Source organism: Ranitomeya variabilis, chromosome 5 (assembly GCF_051348905.1).
Source record: "Ranitomeya variabilis isolate aRanVar5 chromosome 5, aRanVar5.hap1, whole genome shotgun sequence".
NCBI lineage: Eukaryota > Metazoa > Chordata > Amphibia > Anura > Dendrobatidae > Ranitomeya > Ranitomeya variabilis.
In genome coordinates this window covers 208,359,688-208,378,236 of record NC_135236.1, presented here as the reverse complement: position 1 = coordinate 208,378,236, position 18,549 = coordinate 208,359,688, and the positions used below count along the sequence as shown (strand labels likewise).

Below are 18,549 nucleotides of genomic sequence, written 5' to 3'. Positions count from 1 at the left end.
ATTCCAAAGAGTATGACAAATTAAAAAATGAAATTCTGGCACGCTTGGGAGTGACAATGTCGGTAAGGGCTCACACACATCCCTTTAGTGCTGGGGTCACGCAAATGATAAATTAAAAATGGCAGGTTAGAGTATGTGTGTTTTCCTAAGTGTGTGAGCGTGCTTTTGTGTGTGTCTTTTGCAATGTGTGAGTGTATTTTGCAGTGTGTGTGAGGAGCGTGTATGTATGTCTTTTGCAATGCGTGTGAACATGCATGTATGTGTGTCAGCGTGTGTGTGAGTGTGCTTTGTGTATGTCTTTTGCAATGTGTGTGAACATGCATATATGTGTGTTGCAATGTGGGAGTGTGCATGCGTGTGAATTTTCCAATGTGTGCTCGTGTTTTGCAGTGTGGTAGAGCGTGCATGTGTATTTTCATATATATGTGTATGTGTAGGCAGCCCATAATTTCACTTTCAAATATCCCAGGTGGTGGATACACGTTGGCCCCGGCGTGTCCTGTGTGGCAGATACACATCGGCCCCAGCATATCCCATGTGGTGAATACACGTCGGCCCTGGCATGTCCCATGTGGGAGATACACGTCAGCCCTGGCGGGCCAGTGTGGCGGATACACGTTGGCCCCGGTGTAACAGGCCAGATTAACCCCCGCGCCCAGAATATACCCGGGTTTAAAGTGGTCTAGGCCAGATTATACCCCGGGTATATTCTGGCCTAGCCCAAACTATACCCCGGAGTATAAATTGGACTAGTCCAGTTTATACCCCTCTGGGCCAGATTATACCCGGGTATATTCTGGCCTAGCCAAAACTATACCCCGGAGTATAAATTGGACTAGTCCAGTTTATACCCCTCTGGGCCAGATTATACCCGGGTATATTCTGGCCTAGCCCAAACTATACCCCGGGTGATATAATCAATAACGAAGTTCCAGGCAGCAAACGGGGCCCCAGGCAGTGCACAGGGCCCAAGGCAGCGCACAAGGACCCCAGGCAGCGCACAAGGCCCCAGGCAGCGCACGGAGCCCCAAACAGTGCACGGTGCCCCAGACAGTGCACAGGACCCTGGGCAGCTCACAGGGGCCTCAAGCGGCACACGGAGCCCCTAGCAGAACACAGGGCCCCAGGCAGCGCACAGGGGCCCAAGGCAGTGCAAAGGGCCCCAGGCAGCACAGAGGGGCCCCAGGAAGAGCAAAGGGGCCCCAGGCAGCACAGAGGGGCCCCAGGCAGCACAGAGGGGCCCCAGGAAGAGCACAGGGGTCCCAGGAAGTGCATGGGGCCCCAGGCAGCGCACAGGGGCCCCAGGCAGCACACAGGGCCCCAGGCAGTGCACAGGGCAACAGGCAGCACAGAAGGGCCCCAGGCAGCACAGAGGGGCCCCAGGAAGAGCACAGGGGCCACAGGAAGTGCACGGGGCCCCAGGCAGCGCACAGGGCGACAGACAGCACAGAGGGGCCCCAGGCAGCACAGAGGGGCCCCAGGAAGAGCACAGGGGCCACAGGAAGTGCACGGGGCCCCAAACAGCGTGCGGGGCCCCAGGCAGCGCACAGGACCCCAGACAGCCCACAGGGGCCCCAGGCAGCACACAGGGCTCCAGGCAGCCCACAGGAGCCTCAGGCAGCACACAGGACCCCAGGCAGCCCACAGGGGGTCCCAGATAGCGCACAGGGGGGCAGAGACAGTGAGCAAGGGGGTAAGAGATAGACAGAGTGCATGTCCCCTGTGTGCTGTCTGGGACCCCCTGTGCGCTATCTGGGACCCACTGTATGCTGTCTGGGACCCCCTTTGTGATGTCTGGGGCCCTGCTCTTGAGTATATCACTCAATCCTGTAAGGCTAGTTTCACATTTGCATACAGCCGTACGCATGCGTACGCTCTCAGTAAAGCCTTGACCACTGCTGCGCCCCGCTGGTTAAGCTCCGCCCACGTTCTTTTGACGGTGCTGCAACCCACGGCGAAGGCAACAAGTTGGATTTTCTTGCGTTCACCGAATCCTCAAAACAACCCATGTGGACGCAAACGCAAACATCCTTAGGGCCTGCGTACCCAATGATATAGATAGGGTACGCAGGCCGCATGCAGCCGCTTGTGTACCTGGGCGGAGCTTAACTGGCGGGCGCAGCAGTGGGCGGGGCTTCACTAAGAACGTACACAGCCGTGCGCAAATGTGAAACTAGACTAAGATGTCTAGGGCCCCCGTGCAGTGTGCGATGTCTGGGGCCCCTGGGCGATGTCTGGGGTCCCGTTCTTGAGTACATCATTCAATGGTTCTCATAAGCGTGAAAAATCTGATCTTTAATATGCTTTAATCTTTAATATACTGAAGAACGGGGCCACATACATCCCACAGGGGGTCCCAAACAGTGCACATGGGATCCCAGACAGCGCACAGGGGGCAGAGACAGTGCACAGGGGCCCTGCGCGCTGTCTCTTCCCCCCTTGCACACTGTCACTTCCCCCTCCCTTGTGCACTATCTCTGCCTCCCTGTGCGCTGCCTGGGGCCCCTGTGCGCTATCTGGGCCCCCGTGCTCTGCCTGGGGCCTCGTGTGCTGCCTGGGGCCCCGTGTGCTGCTTGGGGCCCTGTGTTCTGTCTGGGGCCCTGTGTACTGCCTGGGGCCCTGCACGTTGCCTGGGGCCCTTGTGCGCTGCCTTGGGACCCTTTGCACTGCCTGGAGCCCTGTGCGCTGCCTGGGGCCCCGTGCACTGCCTGGAGCCCTGTGGGCTGCATGGGGCCCTGTGTTCTGTCTGGGGGCCTGTGTTCTGTCTGGGGCCCTATGCACTGTCAGGGGCCCTTGTGCGCTGTCTTGGGCCCCTTTGCACTGCCTGGAGCCCTGTGCGCTGCCTGGGGCCCCTGTTTGCTGCCTGGCACCCTGTGCGCTGCCTGGAGCCCTGTGGGCTGCATGGGGCCCTGTGGGCTGCCTGAGGCCCCTGTGCGCTGCCTGGGGCCCCGTGCACTGCCTGGGACCCTAGGTGCTGCCTGGGGCCCCGTTATTAAGAATGTCACTCAATGGTTCTCAAAAGCCTGAAAAATCTGATCTACAGTAGCTGGGGTATATTCTGACCTGGAGGGGTATAAACTGGACTAGTCCAATTTGTACCCCGGGGTATAGTTTGAGCTAGGCCAGAATATACCCGGGTTATAATCTGGCCTAGGCCACTTTAACCCCGGGTATATTCTGGGCGGGGGGTTAATCTGGCCTGTTATACCGGCGTGCCACAAGTGGCAGATTCTCTGGCCTTGGAGTGTCCCATGTGGTGGATACACATCGGCCCCGGTGTGTACCATGTGGCGGATGCACGTCAGCCCCAGTGTGTCCCATGTGGCAGATATACGTCAGCACTGGCCTGTCACGTCTCGCAGATTCACGTCGGCCCCGGCATGTCTCGTGTGACAGATTCACGTCGGCCCCGGTGTGCCCCGTGTGGCGGGTACTCGTCAACCCCGGCGTGTCCCGTGTGGCGGGTACTTGTTGGTCTCGGCGTGTCCCGTGTGATGTAAATGGCATAATTAAAGGGAACCTGTCAGCAGGATTGTACTGAGTAACCTACACACACAGTGTCAGTTCGGCGCTGGCGGTAGTCCCTGTGGTGCAGTCTGATCGCATATCTAATGTGTTTATAATTCATTAGTTTAAGGTTATCCTGAAATTCCTAAAAAAAAAAATCCATTTGAAAATGGCTTTGGCCGTGCCTGCGCAGTTGCAACTATTGGATCACCTCTATATACAATGATAGCTGCTACTGTGCAGGTGCGGCCAGCGCCATTTTGAAACAGATTTTTTTTTTTTATGAATTCCAGGATTACATCAAACAGATTAATTATATGTACATTATATACACTGTGTTCCAAATTATTATGCACAAAGAGTTTAGGAGTGATAAGGTTAGAATTTTTTTGTTTGTCATTTAAACTCATTGATAGTGATGTGTGTCAGGGCTCTTTATATCACTGAAAGCAATTGCAGATACCTGTGCAAATTAGTTTGGCAGGTGTGTCCAAATAAAGGCAAGACTACTTAAGAACGCTGTTCCACATTATTAAGCAGCCTACATTTTTTGCCAAAATAGGAAAGAAAAAGGATGTGTCGGCTGACTCGGCTGCTGAGAAGCAACAAATTGTGGAGTATTTAGGTCAAGGCATGACTACAATCAACATTGCCAAGACACTTCATCCTTATCATCGCACAATCAAGAAGTATGTAGCTGATTCCCAGCACACACGTGTGCGTGCTGATAAGGAAAAATTGAGGACTCTTTCCAACAGGCAATTGTGTAAGGTTAAAAGAGCAGCTGCAAAAATGCCTTGTCATAGCAGCAGACAAGTTTTTGAAGCTCCTGGTGCCTCCAACATCCTCAGAACAACAAGATGCAGGGTCCTTCAGAGGTTTGCAGCTATGCGTAAGCCATCCTGTTGACCACCTCTATCCACTGCACACAAGCAGAAACGGCTCCAGTGGGCCAAACGATACATGAAGACTGACTTCCAAACTGTTTTGTTCACCGATGAGTGCCGTGCAATGCTCAATGGTCCAGATGGATGGAGTGGAGGATGGCTGGTTGATGGACACCCCATGAAAACACGGCTAAGGCGCCAACAAGGAGGAGATGGAGTAATGATTTGGGCTGGAATCATGGGAAGAGAGATTGTCGGCCCCTTTATGATCCCTGAAGGGGTATAGATGAACTCCATAATCTATGTGGAGTTTCTAAAACAACACTTCCTGCCATGGTTCAAGAGGAAGAACCGTGCTTTCCGCAGCAAGATCATTTTCATGCATGATAATGCACCGTCTCATGCTGCAAAAGACACATCTGCATCTCTGGCTGCTATGGGCATAAAAGAGGACAAACTTAGGGTATGTGCACACGTTGCGGATTTCTTGCAGAAATTTCCTGAAGAAAACCGGAAATTTTCTGCAAGAAATCCGCATTTTTTTTTGGGCGTTTTTTTTCCGTTTTTTTCGCGTTTTTTTTAGCATTCTGCAAGCGTAATTAGCTTGCAGAATGCTAAAGTTTTCCAAGCGATCTGTAGCATCGCTTGGAAAACTGACTGACAGGTTGGTCACACTTGTCAAACATAGCGTTTGACAAGTGTGACCAACTTTTTACTATAGATGCAGCTTATGCAGCATCTATAGTAAAAGATAGAATGTTTAAAAATAATAAAAAAAATAAAAAAATGCTTATACTCACCCAGACATCTCACCGGCGTCCGTTCCGTATAGCTGGTGTGTGCGCACAGGACCTTCCGTGACGTCACGGTCACGTGAGCGGTCACATGACCGCTCACGACCAATCACAGGACAGTGACGTCATCGGCAAGGTCTTTCACCGCACACCAGCTACAGGAACCGAAGCGGCAGCATGCATTGGAGGCGGGAAGACATCGAGGGTGAGTATAGGACTGTTTTTTATTTTAATTCTTATTTTTTTACCAATTATATGGTGCCCAGTGCGTGGAGGAGAGTCTCCTCTCCTCCACCCTGGGTACCAACCGCACATAATCTGCTTACTTCCCGCATCGTGGGCACAGCCCCGTGCGGGAAGTAAGCAGATCAATGGACCCCTAGGTGTGCGGAATCCCCTGCAATTCCGCATTTTAATGAACATGTTGCTTTTTTTTCCGCGATGCGATTTTTTCGCGGAAAAAAAGGCTACATTTGCACAAAAAATGCGGAATACACTTAAAATAATAGGAGGCATATGTAAGCGTTTTTTTTGCGTTTTTATCACGTTTTTATAGCGAAAAAACGCGAAAAAAACGCGAAAAATACTTAACGTGTGCACATGGCCTTATGGTGTGGCCACCATCTTCCCCTGACCTCAACCCCATTGAGAACCTCTGAAGCATCATCAAAAGGAGTGTCTATGATGGCGGGAGGCAGTTCACATCTAAGCAACAGCTCTGGGAGGGTATTCTGTCCACATGCAAAACAATTGAAGCAGAAACCATCCAAAAACTGACAAATTCAATGGACGAGAGAGTTCAGAAGCTTCTTTCGAACAAGGGGTCCTATGTGCAAATGTATGTAAAGTAAGCTGCGGAGACACCATCACGTGTTTCTCAACGCAAGCAATGAATAGCCAGGCCTTTCTCCGGGAAGGAACAACCACGGGAAGGGCAGCATCCAATAAAGGAGAATATCCAATAAAGGAAGACCACCTATGCCAAGCATGGTATCCATCCACAAACAGCTGTTTCGGGGTTTTTGCCCCTCATCAGTGTGGAGTAGGAAACTGGCTATTAGGAGCAGTGCCTGGTGAAAGGCTATGACGGAACAGATGAATGACCTCGGGGAGACCAAAACATCCAACACTGCGGAGACACCATCACGTGTTTCTCAACGCAGTGATCCAGAACACTGCCCCCATCCCTTATGGGAAATATGCAAACGCATGTAAAGTAAGCTGCGGAGACACCATCACGTGTTTCTCAACGCAAGCAATGAATAGCCAGGCCTTTCTCCGGGAAGGAACAACCACGGGAAGGGCAGCATCCAATAAAGGAGAATATCCAATAAAGGAAGACCACCTATGCCAAGCATGGTATCCATCCACAAACAGCTGTTTCGGGGTTTTTGCCCCTCATCAGTGCGGAGTAGGAAACTGGCTATTAGGAGCAGTGCCTGGTGAAAGGCTATGACGGAACAGATGAATGACCTCGGGGAGACCAAAACATCCAACACTGCGGAGACACCATCACGTGTTTCTCAACGCAGTGATCCAGAACACTGCCCCCATCCCTTATGGGAAATATGCAAACGCATGTAAAGTAAGCTGCGGAGACACCATCACGTGTTTCTCAACGCAAGCAATGAATAGCCAGGCCTTTCTCCGGGAAGGAACAACCACGGGAAGGGCAGCATCCAATAAAGGAGAATATCCAATAAAGGAAGACCACCTATGCCAAGCATGGTATCCATCCACAAACAGCTGTTTCGGGGTTTTTGCCCCTCATCAGTGTGGAGTAGGAAACTGGCTATTAGGAGCAGTGCCTGGTGAAAGGCTATGACGGAACAGATGAATGACCTCGGGGAGACCAAAACATCCAACACTGCGGAGACACCATCACGTGTTTCTCAACGCAGTGATCCAGAACACTGCCCCCATCCCTTATGGGAAATATGCAAACGCATGTAAAGTAAGCTGCGGAGACACCATCACGTGTTTCTCAACGCAAGCAATGAATAGCCAGGCCTTTCTCCGGGAAGGAACAACCACGGGAAGGGCAGCATCCAATAAAGGAGAATATCCAATAAAGGAAGACCACCTATGCCAAGCATGGTATCCATCCACAAACAGCTGTTTCGGGGTTTTTGCCCCTCATCAGTGTGGAGTAGGAAACTGGCTATTAGGAGCAGTGCCTGGTGAAAGGCTATGACGGAACAGATGAATGACCTCGGGGAGACCAAAACATCCAACACTGCGGAGACACCATCACGTGTTTCTCAACGCAGTGATCCAGAACACTGCCCCCATCCCTTATGGGAAATATGCAAACGCATGTAAAGTAAGCTGCGGAGACACCATCACGTGTTTCTCAACGTCATAGCCTTTCACCAGGCACTGCTCCTAATAGCCAGTTTCCTACTCCACACTGATGAGGGGCAAAAACCCCGAAACAGCTGTTTGTGGATGGATACCATGCTTGGCATAGGTGGTCTTCCTTTATTGGATATTCTCCTTTATTGGATGCTGCCCTTCCCGTGGTTGTTCCTTCCCGGAGAAAGGCCTGGCTATTCATTGCTTGCGTTGAGAAACACGTGATGGTGTCTCCGCAGCTTACTTTACATGCGTTTGCATATTTCCCATAAGGGATGGGGGCAGTGTTCTGGATCACTGCGTTGAGAAACACGTGATGGTGTCTCCGCAGTGTTGGATGTTTTGGTCTCCCCGAGGTCATTCATCTGTTCCGTCATAGCCTTTCACCAGGCACTGCTCCTAATAGCCAGTTTCCTACTCCACACTGATGAGGGGCAAAAACCCCGAAACAGCTGTTTGTGGATGGATACCATGCTTGGCATAGGTGGTCTTCCTTTATTGGATATTCTCCTTTATTGGATGCTGCCCTTCCCGTGGTTGTTCCTTCCCGGAGAAAGGCCTGGCTATTCATTGCTTGCGTTGAGAAACACGTGATGGTGTCTCCGCAGCTTACTTTACATGCGTTTGCATATTTCCCATAAGGGATGGGGGCAGTGTTCTGGATCACTGCGTTGAGAAACACGTGATGGTGTCTCCGCAGTGTTGGATGTTTTGGTCTCCCCGAGGTCATTCATCTGTTCCGTCATAGCCTTTCACCAGGCACTGCTCCTAATAGCCAGTTTCCTACTCCACACTGATGAGGGGCAAAAACCCCGAAACAGCTGTTTGTGGATGGATACCATGCTTGGCATAGGTGGTCTTCCTTTATTGGATATTCTCCTTTATTGGATGCTGCCCTTCCCGTGGTTGTTCCTTCCCGGAGAAAGGCCTGGCTATTCATTGCTTGCGTTGAGAAACACGTGATGGTGTCTCCGCAGCTTACTTTACATGCGTTTGCATATTTCCCATAAGGGATGGGGGCAGTGTTCTGGATCACTGCGTTGAGAAACACGTGATGGTGTCTCCGCAGTGTTGGATGTTTTGGTCTCCCCGAGGTCATTCATCTGTTCCGCTATGTGCAAATGTAACATCACCTAGAATAAAGTTTTCACTTGAAAACTGTTTGATTTCATTTTTTAATAAGCTGATAATGCTTATAACTTCACAATTGACCATTTTTTTGTTCAAAATAAAATAAAAAAGGTTGAAAACTCTGCTGTGCATAATAATTTGGAACATGCATTTTGAGTGTTTATTTTTTTTTAAAAGATTCTGTTTTCATAGGCAGTTTGTTCCAAAACATTGCAATTATACTAGAATAGTAGATGACTGGAGACTAACAATGACTGCAATTCACATAGGTAATTTAGAGAAAATATGAGGAAATATTATTTGCATAATAATTTGGAACACAGTGTATGTGATTATGCAGCGCAGGGGCTCTCACCTGACTGCGGAAGGGGATTGTTTTCCCCCAAGATTTATATATATATATATATATATATATATATATATATATATATATATATATATAATATTCATTATGTAAAATAGGGGGCGGGTCAGTGTGGGATCAGTGACCTGTCAGAAGCCATACAGATGAATAGCTAATCAGAGCACCACATGAAGACCCCCATTCAGGCCCACATATATCATTTACTAAAAACTGAAAATAAAGATTAAACAACAACCACAAAATGGATTCCTTCACCCCAGGTATCATTGTAATCAGTATAAGGCTGCCGTAACACTAGCAGTATTTGGTCAGTATTTTACATCAGTATTTGTAAGGCAAAACCAGGAGTGGGACAATTAGAGGAAAAGTATAATAGAAACATATGAACAACTTCTGCATTTATCACCCACTCCTGGTTTTGCCTTACAAATACTGATGTAAAATACTGACCAAATACTGTGAGTGTGATGGCAGCCTAACAGCGCCGACCTGACACTGTGTGCAGATTACTGTGCACAATCCTGCTGACAGGTTCCCTTTAAGTATATAGCAAGGACTTGTGTATATAGCATTTGGAGCGCCCCCACGTCAGGGCAATGGGGTACTCGGTACCGGGTCCCGCGGTTCGGGGGATGCCACGGTGGCTGACTCGGTCCGTGGCCCTCAGGGGGCGTCCAATTAAAGGTGTAGTTTGTATGATGTTCGTGACGCCACCTGTGGTATTCGGTCAGGGTGACCGATGCTGCTTAGGGGTCCACTGGGGTGATGTTATGGCAGCAAGATGCTATACCTTCCCACAGGTGAAGTAAATTCCCAAGGCTTCCCAGAAGTGTAGATTGGAATGGTGTGAGACGCGGTGAATAACGAGGACACAAGGTTGCAGTCTCTTTACCTTTTACTGAAGGCTTCAGCATCCACAGTGCTGAGCACTGATCACAGGGCAGGCAGAATCCGGCCGGTCGGAAGGCACATCCGGAGTTCCCTTATCCAGGTGGAAATCAGTAGCCTTCCTACTAGCGCCTGTGTGTTGTAGTACCTCCCTGCTGAGCACCACGGGATAGTCCTCGCAACTCTTGTATCTGTCCTTGATGTTATTTCTTCCTCTCTGTCCCCCAGATGGTATGGATAGGACAACCCGTATGACTGGGATAGCCTGGGGCTTGTTTGTAGGGACCCTAGAGATGCCCCGACCCCCACAATTTGCCACCGTGTCTTCTTAGGTATTAAGGTCGGGCAGCCAACTTGGAATTGACTGTCCTGCCGGTCTCTGAAGTAAAGCGTAGAGTCTATTACTCCCTCGGTGTTCCAGCCACCGGCTACGCGCCTCAGAAGGATGTTGCCGATCTTGGGGCAGAACTCCTCCCGGTATCATCTCCTTGTGCTGTGACTTAGTTTCTCACTCTCCACAATACAATTCCTTTCTTGTCCTTTGTTAGGATGCTGCCGCACGTAGGGGCAGACGCAGCTCCATAGCTTTCTATCTTGTGCTAGGCCTCTGTCAGGATCCCACACTTGACAGGGACCCTCTGTCTGCAGCTCAGATGTTCCTCCTTTTCCCACCCTGTCTGCCTGACAGGTGTTTCCTGGGCAAAGCCCAGTAAGCGTCTCTCTAACTTTCTATCCAAACCACCAGTTTTACCCTAATGTGAGGAGTGTCCTAATAGATAGGAGCAAGGCTCCCCCTGGTGGACTGGAGTGTGAAGTGGTGTGTGACTTGTGATACCTGGTAAGGTGAACTCCTTTAGTACCATCAGATGTAATATCACGCCCCCAGGTGGAAGAGCGACATTACTGCAACGACCAGGACTCTGGGGCGCTGCACATACAGTAAGGTGCTGTGTATATTTATAGTGTAGATACATGTATATAATATGGTGCTGTGTGTATTAGATGGTGTCGACTCTATACTATATACACAGTCACAGCTCTACACTATATAATATACACACCGCTCCATACCATGCTTTATAACACAGCATATAGTGTGGACTCCCCATTGCAAAATATATACACAGGTGCAGCGCCCACTAAATAACTATATCACAGCTCCACAGGACATACTACAATATAGTCCATGTATTGGTACAGTACACATGTAGTAAATAGTGTGGCACCACTATACTCCCACACACATACACACTCTGCACACTTCTCCTGTCCTGAATACTGGGGTGTAAGGCCGGGGTCACACTTTCGAGTGCAATGCGAGAAACTCGAGTAAGTCTCTCGCCTCAATACCTGGCACTGCTGCCGGCACTCAGGACCGGAGCGTGTGGCTGTATGTATTTCTATGCTGCCGTACGCTCCGGTCCTGAGTGCTGGCGGCAGTGCCGGGTATTGATGCAAGAGACTTACTCGAGTTTCTCGCATTGCACTCGCAAGTGTGACCCCGGCCTAATTCTTAGTAATTGTATTAAGGCCACATTCACACGTTCAGTATTTGGTCAGAATATAACATCAGTATTTGTAGCCAAAACCAGGAGTGAAACAGTTAGAGGAAAAGTATAATAGAAACATATGCACCACTCCTGCATTTATCACCCACTCCTGGTTTTGGCTTACCAATACTGAGGTAACATACTGACCAAAGTGTGATCGTGGCTTTATTCTGTCTATATACACACTTTTGCTCTCTTGTTGTCGGAGAGGCAGCATTGCACTTCTAGAATGTCATTATTGGTTTGTTGTTGTATTCCTATGGCCAAACAAAAATAAATCTTGGAAACCCTGTTTAAATGGGTTACTCTAAGTAATCCCCTCTCCTTTAAGCACCACGCCAGCATTTATTTTTCATTGCACGGCTGGAGTGGTACTTTAAATGTAAGTCTGCTGCCCTCTGTCTCATACTCGCCTTCCACTGTCTTTATTGGTCTCCAGCATTGCTCCGGTTCGTCTCCTGTTAGAATTGACCTGCTTGCAGCTCTAGAGTTTCATGGAGCGGCGCAGAGGTAACTTTTCAGTACAAGTCTACAAGAGTGTCTTCCTGGCCTCCTTCTGGCTCTCATAGACTTGTATTGAGAGCTTGTGATGTAACTTCTGACTTCCGGCTGTTAGAAGCTGCGCTTAGAAAATGGCGCTGTGGGACCGGAGTGGTGCTGAAAAGTGGGGAATACGCCAGAGGGTGAGTATATCACTGGGGCTAGGGGGCTTATACTTAAAGCGCCACTCCAGCGCTGAAAAAAAAAAACAAACCGATGGAGTAAGTAAATAAAAATCCACTGATCGGGGGTGGAACGTGCCATAGTATGTGGGCTGGTGGGATTTGTGTGGCAGGGCTGCTTTTTTGGTCCCAGTCCAGCCCTGTTATTGCTGCTCTGGGACATAAAACAATTTCTGGCTGGGCCTCACCTGCTCTTGGGAGTGCGGAGTCAGTGAGAAGCTGAAGGAACCTGACAGATGGTGGAGCTCAGGCCAGTGTGTGCTGACCTCTATCTGCAGAGGCAGAAAACAGGAGCAGAGAGCAGGAAGCTGTCCTGGTGGAAGGAGGAGCTAAGCAGACAGGGACGTGTGCACGTATGGACCCTGGAGGGAGACACGGGGCAGAGCACTTTGATCCGTACCTCGACCAGACTTAAAGTGCCTAGTGGCAGTATGCCACTGGACGGGGGGCCCTTGAGCGAGTGGTGGCCCTAGGCATATGCCTAGTCTGCCTGCCCCTAACACCGACCCTGCCAATATGGTCTCTAGACCAATATCTGGTTTTATGCGTGTGGGACTCATCACTGAAGAGAATAGTCCACCTTTCCAGCCTCCGTTGCCGTATTGCTCTGCAGCATGATGGCGTTTGAGGGCAGTGACATTAGGTCAATGAAGAGGCTATCACGAAGAACGTCACACTGGTCTTAAGCTCATGATTATGGTTCGGGGTGGCAGTATTTATGGTCCAGGACCCTTCTAGTCTTTATTCCAGGTACACTAACAGCTTGGATTTACATTCATTTACTTATGGAACCAATGGTGTGGTCATTTTTTTTAAATGAATCCCAGGAATCATTTTTCAACATGACAACGTCAGGCCGCATGTTGCTCATGCTACTCTGAGGGAGCTGCCAGCAGCAGATCTTGATGATTTACATGCTGAAGTGCATTCAGCAAGGCAGAACAATCCTCAGACAATCATTAATAACCTCATCGATAGCAAGCCAATGTGTGTAAGTGTGTGTATTTCTTAGTGTGGTACTTATAATAATAATAATAATTTTTATTTATATAGTGCCAACATATTCCTCAGCACTTTACAATTAACTCGATACTGAATAAACCAAGATATTTTTGCAAATGTAGTTTCCTTTTTTTTCCTCATTTGCATATCATTAAGATGTCTATCCTGTGATTTCCTTATTTCGAAGACTTTTCCATTTTGGTGTTGCACTTTCAATGTTGAGGATTGTATACACTACTGAGAGGTACAACCTCATTTCAGGCTCCCTTTTAATGTTTACATATTTAAAACCAGAAGTTTTTTAAAGGATATTTCCATCTTTAACACTTACTGCCTTTCCATGTCTCGTGCTATAAATTCCTGAAACGTCTCCTTTGTAAAATGACTCTGAATTGTAAGACCATGCAGTGCACAGGATTTTGTAACACATCATAGTTACTGTAAATTGTATTAATTAAAATGAAAATATTTGAGGATATTCTATTCGGCATGATATATAAATATTTACATCTACATGTATCTTTCTGTATTACAATAAGTTATAGAGGATAAGGGTCTTTCTCTTATCTCGAAATAGAAAATATTGCAAAAATGTTCTTTTGTATTTTGAAAAATAAAGCTATTCTTGTTGCAAAAAAAAAGACTTGTCTCCAGCCAAGCAGCTGCTGCTCCAGCATCCCTGATAGTGCAGCCATCCCCATCATACACTGCTCCGCTTCCACCTCCCTCCTCTCCTCCAACCTTCTCTCTCTTGTTTATCTCAAGATGGCAACCGAGGGACTGCAAGAGAACGAGACCCTGGCCTCCCTGAAGAATGAGGCAGAAAGCCTGAAAGGGAAGCTGGAGGAAGAGCGAGCCAAGCTGCATGATGTGGAGCGTACGTATTCATGCCTGTGTCTGTACCCTGTGACAGCTGCTGGGGACTCAGCTGGGAAGTCACCAGAGTTGGTGACATGCCAGAGGAGGGAGGCAGAAAGTCTACAATATTATCTGTGTATCTGCGTGTCTTGTCGTCAGTGTGTCATCCCATGCACTATACCCAATCTCCCTTTACGTGGCCACAGATCTGCGGCTTCCCCAGGACTGCGATCATTTGGACACGCACGAATCATGGTACTGTATGGAGGTCTGACTGGTGAATCAGGTCTTACTATGAGGGAAGATATTAGGAAATACAATGTCACATGTTCTGTTGTTATGGTGTTACGTTATTCAGGCAGGATACAGAAATAGTAATAACGGGATGATACATTACAGACATGGCCGTTGTTCACTGCTGGTATTCTGCCAAATCACACAAGGACTCCTGCACTATTATTATTATTATTATTATTACTTAGCGCCAACATAATCCACAGATCTGTAAAAAGATTGTCCTGATTCATATTTCTGCAAGGAACGCCATATTGTGAAAACATGGTGCGATGATCAGAGACTACCAGGCCATACTGTCATAAGACCAAATTCAAATAGTCTAAAAGGCGTACACCCTACAACAAGCATTTATCACCCATCCACAATGCAAAATAATAAACTCAAATTATTCAAGTCCCCGGTCTTGGAGGAATCTCTGTTAGTCTGTAGATATCAAAGAGAATCTTTTAGTAAGGCCAACGCCAAAACTGCACATAAGTGCATGCAGGTCTTTGAAATATAAAAGAATCACCTTTATATCTTTTATCTGTTGCTGCATTCCTGGGAAATTTTCATTTTATTAGCATTGGGATTGACACAGCACTTAACTAGCCCCTGCCTCCTATGTCTGCTTCCCTGCCCAGCACCATACTCTTTAACCTGATTGATAGTTCACTGTCTAATTTCTATGCCTGATGCATGACATCACACAGACAGTGAGCTATCAATCAAGTTAAAAAGGCTGGTGCTGAACATACTTGGGAAGTAGGGGCTAGTTAAGTGCTCAGTCACACCCAAAGCTCTTATCACTAAAATGCTAATTGCATGGGAATGCAGCAAAAGGTGGAAGATATAAAGGTGTTGATGGATTTATATTTCAAAGACCCACATGCCCTTACAGTGCCTTGCAAAAGTATTTGGCTCACTTGAACTTTTCAACCTTTTCCCACATATCATGCTTCAAACATAAAGATACCAAATGTAAATTTTTGGTGAAGAATCAACAAGTGGAACACAATTGTGAAGTTGAACAAAATTTATTGGTTATTTAAAATTTTTGTGGAAATTAAAAAACTGAAAAGTGGGGCGTGCAATATTATTCGGCCCCATTAACTTAATACTTTGTTGCGCCACCTTTTGCTGCGATTACAGCTGCAAGTCGCTTGGGGTATGTCTCTATCAGTTTTGCACATCGAGAGACTGAAATTCTTGCCCATTCTTCCTTGGCAAAAAGCTCGAGCTCACTGAGGTTTGATGGGGATCGTTTGTGAACAGCAATTTTCAGCTCTTTCCACAGATTCTCGATTGGATTGAGGTCTGGACTTTGACTTGGCCATTCTAACACCTGGATACATTTATTTGTGAACCATTCCATTACAGATTTTGCTTTATGTTTGGGATCATTGTCTTGTTGGAAGACAAATCTCCATCCAAGTCTTAGGTCTTTTGCAGACTCCAACAGGTTTTCTTCAAGAATGGTCCTGTATTTGGCTCCATCCATCTCCCCATCAATTTTAACCATCTTCCCTGTCCCTGCTGAAGAAAAGCAGGCCCAAACCATGATGCTGCCACCACCATGTTTGACAGTGGGGATGGTGTGTTCAGGGTGATGAGCTGTGTTGCCTTTACGCCAAACATATCGTTTGGCATTTTTGCCAAAAAGTTTGATTTTGGTTTCATCTGACCAGAGCACCTTCTTCCACATGTTTGGTGTGTCTCCCAGGTGGCTTGTTGCAAGCTTTAAATGACACTTTTTATGGATATTTTTGAGAAATGGCTTTCTTCTTGCCACTCTTCCATAAAGGCCAGATTTGTGCAGTGAACGACCGATTGTTGTCCTATGGACAGACTGTCCCACCTCAGCTGTAGATCTCTGCAGTTCATCCAGAGTGATCATGGGACTCTTGGCTGCATCTCTGATCAGTCTTCTCCTTCTTTGAGATGTAAGTTTAGCGGGACGGCCGGGTCTTGGTAGATTTGCAGTGGTATGATACTCCTTCCATTTCAATATGATCGCTTGCACAGTGCTCCTTGGGATGTTTAAAGTTTTGGAAATCATTTTGTATCCAAATCCGGCTTTAAACTTCTCCACAACAGTATCACAGACCTGCCTGTTGTGTTCCTTGGTCTTCATGATGCTCTCTGTGCTTCAAACAGAAAACTCAGACTATCACAGAGCAGGTGCATTTATACGGAGACTTGATTACACACAGGTGGATTATATTTATCATCATTAGGCATTTAGGACAACATTGGATCATTCAGAGATCCACAATGAATTTCTGGAGTGAGTTTGCTGCACTGAAAGTAAAGGGGCCGAATAATATTGCACGCCCCACTTTCCAGTTTTTGAACTTCCACAAAAATTTAAAATAACCAATAAATTTCGTTCAACTTCACAATTGTGTTCCACTTGTTGTTGATTCTTCACCAAAAATTTACATTTGGTATCTTTATGTTAGAAGCTTGATATGTGGGAAAAGGTTGAAAAGTTCCAGGGAGCTGAATACTTTCGCAAGGCACTGTATATGACTTTTGGAGGCTTGATCTTATTGACAGATTCCCTGTAAATGCTGTGTCAGGATGGATGTGTGACCATTGCTTCATTGCGACCTTCAGACAGGCAGCATTTGGAGTGCCAGTGATCATTATTCCTCTATTTAGTGGGTAGAGAACTTATGACATAAAGTGTCATAAACATCTTAAACAATCTCGGTGGTTTTATAATCATGAGAGTTGCCAACAAATTTCTATTCTTATACCCCATTTTATCCAACATGGATGAATTAAGCAGATAATCTATTCTTGATTAAAGGGGTTGTTTCATCTCATTCAGACTGCAGATCACAGGGCGGTCAGCTCTTCACCCTGGGTCCTGCTCCCTACGACCCTAACAGGCAATTGTGCCAAGGAAAATGCAGAAAGCCAGACATTATTTCTACAGTGTAATATAAACGTGCTGGGAACATTGAACAGTGAATATTGATGAGGTGCAACAGCAAACACAACCTTTGGACTGGTGTAGCGCTGTTTTTAAAGGACAGCAGTCTTTTTTTATATCTTGTACAACCCCTTTAACGTCTATTTATTTCTATACATAAAATGACTGAATAATAGAACAAAAATTATTCTATGAAGGCTCAGACATAAAACAGAAACGCTCTGTATGAGAGACAAAAGGCATGAAGTATTAAAACAGTGTTAGTGGGCGGGAAAAATCCATTTGGGTTTGTCTAGTCTCCCGAGCTCGGTCCCCGAGCTGACATCCTGCAGCCAGTGCCTGATACATGCTGCTGGCGGATCGATCAGCTTTTATCATCTGTCAGGTTCCCTTTAAGGCCAAGTGATTGAGATGGAGCCATGAATAATCCCTCCTTTATTACTAAAATGGCATACAGTGGGGCAAAAAAGTATTTAGTCAGTCAGCAATAGTGCAAGTTCCACCACTTAAAAAGATGAGAGGCGTCTGTAATTTACATCATAGGTAGACCTCAACTATGGGAGACAAACTGAGAAAAAAAAATCCAGAAAATCACATTGTCTGTTTTTTTATCATTTTATTTGCATATTATGGTGGCAAATAAGTATTTGGTCAGAAACAAAATTTCATCTCAATACTTTGTAATATATCCTTTGTTGGCAATGACAGAGGTCAAACGTTTTCTGTAAGTCTTCACAAGGTTGCCACACACTGTTGTTGGCATGTTGGCCCATTCCTCCATGCAGATCTCCTCTAGAGCAGTGATGTTTTTGGCTTTTCGCTTGGCAACACGGACTTTCAACTCCCTCCAAAGGTTTTCTATAGGGTTGAGATCTGGAGACTGGCTAGGCCACTCCAGGACCTTGAAATGCTTCTTACGAAGCCACTCCTTCGTTGCCCTGGCGGTGTGCTTTGGATCATTGTCATGTTGAAAGACCCAGCCACGTTTCATCTTCAATGCCCTTGCTGATGGAAGGAGGTTTGCACTCAAAATCTCACGATACATGGCCCCATTCATTCTTTCATGCACCCGGATCAGTCGTCCTGGCCCCTTTGCAGAGAAACAGCCCCAAAGCATGATGTTTCCACCACCATGCTTTACAGTAGGTATGGTGTTTGATGGATGCAACTCAGTATTCGTTTTACTCCAAACACGACAAGTTGTGTTTCTACCAAACAGTTCCAGTTTGGTTTCATCAGACCATAGGACATTCTCCCAAAACTCCTCTGGATCA

General features: G+C 47.0%; 1 protein-coding gene across 1 annotated transcript in view; it reads left to right on the top strand.

Annotated features, from left to right (window-relative positions):
- The first annotated feature begins 13,848 nt into the window (after positions 1–13,848).
- Positions 13,849–18,549, top strand: part of GNB5 (G protein subunit beta 5) — a 54,574-nt gene continuing 49,873 nt past the window's right edge. Inside the window, exon 1 of the mRNA XM_077263760.1 lies at positions 13,849–14,077. Within this exon, the coding sequence (XP_077119875.1) occupies positions 13,966–14,077 (112 nt within the window). The 5' untranslated portion in view covers positions 13,849–13,965. The remainder of the gene's footprint in view (positions 14,078–18,549) is intronic.